General features: G+C 60.6%; 1 protein-coding gene across 1 annotated transcript; it reads right to left on the bottom strand.

Annotated features, from left to right (window-relative positions):
* Positions 1-269: 269 nt before the first annotated feature.
* On the bottom strand, positions 270-3,403 carry PACSIN1 (protein kinase C and casein kinase substrate in neurons 1). Its single transcript, XM_005142827.3, has 9 exons — positions 3,299-3,403; positions 2,819-2,975; positions 2,459-2,694; positions 2,197-2,352; positions 1,723-1,898; positions 1,310-1,430; positions 1,109-1,233; positions 702-895; positions 270-379 (listed from the first exon to the last, which is right to left on the bottom strand). Exons 1-9 carry the CDS (start codon positions 3,359-3,361, stop codon positions 270-272), a joined length of 1,338 nt encoding a protein of 445 aa, XP_005142884.2. The 5' UTR covers positions 3,362-3,403.
* Positions 3,404-5,606: the final 2,203 nt, after the last annotated feature.

The raw sequence follows: 5,606 nt of genomic DNA, 5'->3' as shown, positions 1-5,606 counted from the left end.
GGATTTAAGATCTTGAGGTATCGGCTTTTTGTCCAGAGAAAAGATCGACTAACGCAGACGAACGGACGACGTCTTTCGCTTCACGTTACCTGAAGAAAGCGGCTATGCAAAATACTCTTAAAAAAATAAAAGCTTGGTCGGAAAATATGTCTGAATCTCTAAGTGTGAGGAGTGAAGGAGCAGACAGCACCACGGCCGGTTGGTGGAGCGATGGAGGCAATGGAGGGTGGACTGAGCTGCTGACGGCGACAAGGAGCACACCACAAGACTTAGATTGCCTCCACGTAGTTGGCGGGGTAGAGACCCAGCTGCCCGTTGTCCAAGCGCCCTTTGCACCATCCTTGCTCATCCTCTTCACCGAGTTTGGTTAATTCATCACCTGGGAGGAAGGTGGAAGGGGAGAGGTTTGTTGGGAGCTTCTTCTACCACCTTGTTTCTCTGCTGGCGTGGGGGGTTAGGACTGATGTTGAGCGTGCTGAGTTGTAGGGTGGAAAGGCAAGAGGTGACCCATGAGACCTCGTGGGCCTCGTCCCACCACCTCTTCAGTCCCACCTGGGTTTGGGCTCAGCTTGTGCCTTCCCCTTTCTGCCAGTTCAACTTCCTAAAGGGCCGGGATAACTCAGAAGGTATTTGAGGGATTTCCCACCGAAACATGGGGCACCTGAAGCTCCAGCAAACCCAGCACTGACAATGGATTGTACCTGCTTTGAAGCTGAGCTCATCCTGCTCCTGCCCATCGTAGTCGTACAGAGCCCGCACCCGCACACCCTTCCCCACCGAGTCCTCGTCGAAGGGGTTGGTGCCACCATTGGCCTCGCTGGTGTTGAAGGAGTTGCTGCCTTCATCATCGGACCACTCAGCGCTGTAGGTCTGCCCGCGGTCGTGGCTGCTCACGCTGCAGCAGAGAGGAAGAGGGGCTGTAGGAGTGGGCAAGGGATGGAGGACTGGGGCAGGCACCGGGTGCCGCTGGGAGGATGCTGCAGTTCCCCTGAGGCTGCAGGGGTGAAGTGGCTGCAGCACGAGCCCAGCTCATAAGGACCAGGACCTCCTGCATCCCCATAGCACTCGCAGTGCTCCCATAGCATCTTCCCACCCTGCCAGCCCTCACCTGCCGCGCTCGCCCGCCGGAGCCCCGCTCTCGCCCGTGCCGCTGGTATTGGTCAGGGTCACCCCCTCGCCTTTCTTCTGCTTCTCCTTCCGTGTTATCGTGTGCGTCAGGTCCGGGTTCCACTCCTGCGAGCACAGAGCGGTCCCTGAGCGCCCGGCTGCCCTGTGGGGCTGCCAGCACAGCCGTGGTGCTCAGCCTCACCTCGAACTGCGGCCAGTTCATGGGCATCCCGGGGCCACTGGTGCTGCGGAACCACCGGAGATCCTCCTGCGCATCCGAGAGGCGGATGGTTTGCTCCAGCTCCCGGTAGACGTTGGCATAGCTGCAGGGAGAGATGGGGGTCAGGGTGCTGCAGGTAGGGAGGACCCTATTGCTGATGGGGTTAGATGGGGTCACCCACTACAAGGCACAGGCCTCCTGCCACTCCAGGGCATCTTAGTGACCACAGTGGTGCCCATGCCTGTTTCTGGCCAACACCACCGTCACCAGGATGTACTGGAGTGGCAATGGGCTGTCTGGAAGTGCTCGGTTCCTCCAGGGCTTGCTTTGCTTTCCAGGTACCATAAGGAGACCCTTGCATGGGCACTTTCTCAGCCAGCACAGGAGGCACCTACCTGCTGCTCTCAGCCAGGTTCAGGTGCCTCTTGATGTCCAGGAGCACTTCCTTGAGGAAGTTGAGCCTCTTCTCCTCAAACTGCTGGCACTGCTCAAACACTTGCTCCATGCTCTCGATGTACTGCGGGGTGCACTTGTTCAGCTCATCCAGCACCTTCTCGTACTTCTCCTGGGTCTGCAAAGGTACCTTGGTTATACCCCAAGCACCTCAGACCCCTTTGTGGGTGCTGAGAGGGCCTGGTCTGGAGGCTGCCATGGTGGGGAGCCCAGGCTGAGATAAGAGCTTGGGTGGGTGAAAACAAGCCTGTTACTGGAGAGATTTTGCCCTGGTAAAAGGGGTAAATCTCTGCCCTGCTCACGCTGCCTGCAAGTCACACTTCTGTAGGAGCATATGGATGGCAAAATGGGAATGAATGGGGGGAAAAGGGCCAGGTTGTCATTCCCACTGCTTTTCCCTGCCCGATGCCTCGCACCTTTTGCACATCCTGCTTGCACTTTTCTACTTTGTCCTGGAGCTTCTTCTGCTGCTCGGGGGTGTTGGACTGGTCGGCCTTGCTGTTGGCTTCCCGGGTCATGGCCAGCTTCTCCTCCTTGCATGCTAGGTGGTAGGCTTTCTTGGCAGTCTCCAGCTGGGGAGAGAAGGCACATGAGGAGCAGTCACAGCTCCCTGTCCATCCCTCTGCTTGCAGGGAGATGGCAGGGGTGCCCCAGGACATGCAGAGCTTCTCCTCTCACCTCCTTGAGCTTCTTGGCCCAGGGCTTCTGGGCTTTCCTGAAGCCATCCTCAGCCTCCTTGGCCTCCTTGAAGCCTCCCATGATCTGCTTGTGGTAAGCATCCTTCTGCCAGTTCTTGACCTTCTCGAAGTCATCATTCAGCAGGCTGTTCTTCACGTCCTGGTGCAGCTCACTCACCTTGTCTGCCTCTGTCATGATGGCACCCCACGCCTTCTCCAGGCTGCCATACTGGGGACCTGAGGGGACAGCTGAGCATCACCGCACAGCCCTCACCCCTCCACCTGTGCCAGGTGAAGCTGTGCTGGTGCCCGGGTACCCGCGGGCCCCGGCTGTCCTTGGGGAGCTGCTTATCAATGGCACCTTTCTCAATGAGCTGCCTCCACCGCTTGGACCAGTCAGTGAGCTGCTGTGCATAGGACTTCTCGATCTTGGCCCGCTCGTGCACGCAGTTCATGAGGTCATTGCAGAGACGATGCCCATCATCAATCCGCTTCACTGTGCGCTTGTAGTTCCCCACCTGGGAGGGGGATGCAGACAGACAGGCATGGGAGCTGTGTCCAGAGAGCCCTAAACCTCAGCTGGCCTCTGGTGGGGATGGGGGTGGCACCCGGCACTTTGGGGGTACAGGGATGGAGCCTTTCCTTTGGGGCTGCTCAAACCCAGCTCTGTTTGGTCCCTTCCATTGTTTCACCCTTTGGGGACTGCCGAGGGTGAGAGCTCCAGCAGAGCTGGCTTGGATGCCCAAGCCACCATGGCAGGGATGCCTGCAGGCAGCACTGGTCCCCTTCCATGCAGGGCCCCTGGGTGCAGTGATGGCAGTGGGGGCCCCACAGGACTCACCTCCCAGAAGCTGTCGGTCGTTTCCTCCGCGGCCGCTGCCGACTCATCATAGGAACCAGACATGGCTCCCGGTGCTGCCTGCGGCGTCCGTGCGGGCACTGGGTGGCTCTTGGGCAGGCACCAGCCTCATGCACTGTGGGAAGAAGAGGGGGTCATGGTGGGGTTGAGCAGGGGACCCCACTGCTCCTGCCTGCAGCACCAAGGGTCAAGCTGCAGGGGATGGGGATGGGCATGGGGATGGTGTCCATTCCAACCCCTGCACTGCACTCTGTGCCATCCAAACCTGCCCCAGAGCCGTGGTGCTGTGTGGGTGGGGATGGTGGCAGGAGCTCCCCAGCCGGGGTCACCAGCGAGGGGCCATGGCAGGGATGGGGTGGGGGGGATGCACCACACAAGGAATGCTCGTCTGGATATTCCACCCTAATCCATCCTGATCTTCAGGAACACGGCATCCCTGGAGTGTCACGTGGCCCCGCTGCATGGCTTAACCCTTTGCCGCTTTGCCAAAAGCTGTGCCTGATGATGGCAGCTTGTGAGGATGGATAGGGGGCTGTGGTGGCCATAAGCATCATTGGCATCCCCATCCTGCTCGGGATTCGGACAGTGCTCCCACAGGAAAGCATTGGGCCTGTCCTGCCTAGCATCTGCCACCAGGATGAGGACAAAGTAGCCATGAATTGCCCCGGTTTCCTCCTGCTGTGTCCCCAAAAGGGCTGTGGGACTGGGAGATGTGGCCATGGTCCCCATGCACCATCCCTTCCCCTGGGGAGGTGGAGCAGGCAGTGGGAGACCTGCCCTGCAGCTGGGCAATGAGGTGGGAGGCCAGGGCTGGGGGCACAGGGTCCCAATGCCCACTCATGGGGAGCAGATGGTCCAAGCTGTCCAGCTGTGCACACAGCTGGCTCCAAGGGGCCCATGGTCCAGGGCAGGACATGGCCCCAAGAGGAGCAGGAGGGCCGAAACAGTTACTGGAGCGCAGCAGAGGGCTCGCTGTGCTGGAACTAACAGGGCCCGGCAGGGATGCAGTGATATAACCAAGGAGGCACCAAGCCCGCCCTCCCCAGCCAGTTATAAATAAACTCATGGCTGTCCCTCACTCAGCTGCCGTGATGCTGATGGAGAGGGGACCGCAGTGATGCAGCCAGCACCAGTCTGGCACCTCCCACCCTCCACAGACACCCATGGGCTGCCCCAGTGCACCTGAGCAGTGGCAAAGCACCCATGGGCTGCCCCTTCTGCAAGCCCCGAGCATGGGGCTGCACTTGGCACCGGGGGCTTGGTTTGTGTCTCTGGGCTGTGGCTCTTTGTTTTGCTGCAGAGGCAAGGGCATCCTTGGGGTGACAGCCCCAGTGCTGCTCGGGGCTGGGACAGGGACCCTGGGGAGGGAGCACATCCATAGCTGGGTGTAGTGCCATGGGATCCATGGGCACGTGAGCCAGCCCCAGCCTCTCCCTGCTCCTTCTCCTTGGTGCCACCTGGTCAGAGCCACAGCCTGGGGGTTATTTTTGGCTCTGCATCACTTCCCATCTAACACCACTGCCTTGTCACCGCTCTGCTGCCACACACCCCCCTCCCATACATGTGCCCCACCATGCCAGGCTGCCCAACGGCACACACCAGCCCCGTGCCCTCTGCCGCAGCCCATCGCATCGCATCAGGGCGGCTGCGGTGATGCCCGGTGCTGAGCAGCCAGCCCCAGCCACACACTGCTGGTCGGGTACCCTCGGCCAAGGGGGCTCTGCTGTGCCCCCCCCAGCCCCATGTTTGCAGGAGGCTGCTGGAGAGGAGCCACAGAGCATTTGGCATCGAGGGATGGTGAAGTTGGCCCCAGCTCCTCCGTGCCCTTGGGTTGCTCTGGCAGCAGCCGCCCCCCTGCATCTCTGTCCCCATCAGCCCGCTCGGTGCTGAGCACTGGCGCAGCTCATCCCACACAGCTCCTGCTGGCGTTGCAGGGGGGTCTGTGCCCTCCATGGGCACCAGGGACGGTGCTGACCCTGTGCAGGCAGGAGGTGCTGCAATGCAGAGAGCTGACGCTGCCGACACTGCCTGCACCCCACAGCACAGCACTGCCCTGTCCCCATGCAGCTCAGGCTCGCTGTCCCTGCCCCTGGCAGCTGGGCTGCAGAGCTTTGGGCAAAGCACTGCTTGGGAAGGGTGAATGGCAGTGCCCCTGCCTCTCCCTGCTCTCTCTGCCTTTGCCTTTGCTGCAGCACCACCATCACATGTGTGACCCCCAGTGCAGTGGCCTTGGGGTGTGCTGTCAGATGGGGGTGCCCCATCCTGGGCTCTGGGATCCTCAAGTGAGGTG

This window comes from Melopsittacus undulatus, chromosome 16 (genome assembly GCF_012275295.1).
Source record: "Melopsittacus undulatus isolate bMelUnd1 chromosome 16, bMelUnd1.mat.Z, whole genome shotgun sequence".
Classification (NCBI taxonomy): domain Eukaryota; kingdom Metazoa; phylum Chordata; class Aves; order Psittaciformes; family Psittaculidae; genus Melopsittacus; species Melopsittacus undulatus.
The sequence above is the reverse complement of the archived record's forward strand: the minus strand, read 5'-3'. Positions and strand labels throughout refer to the sequence as shown.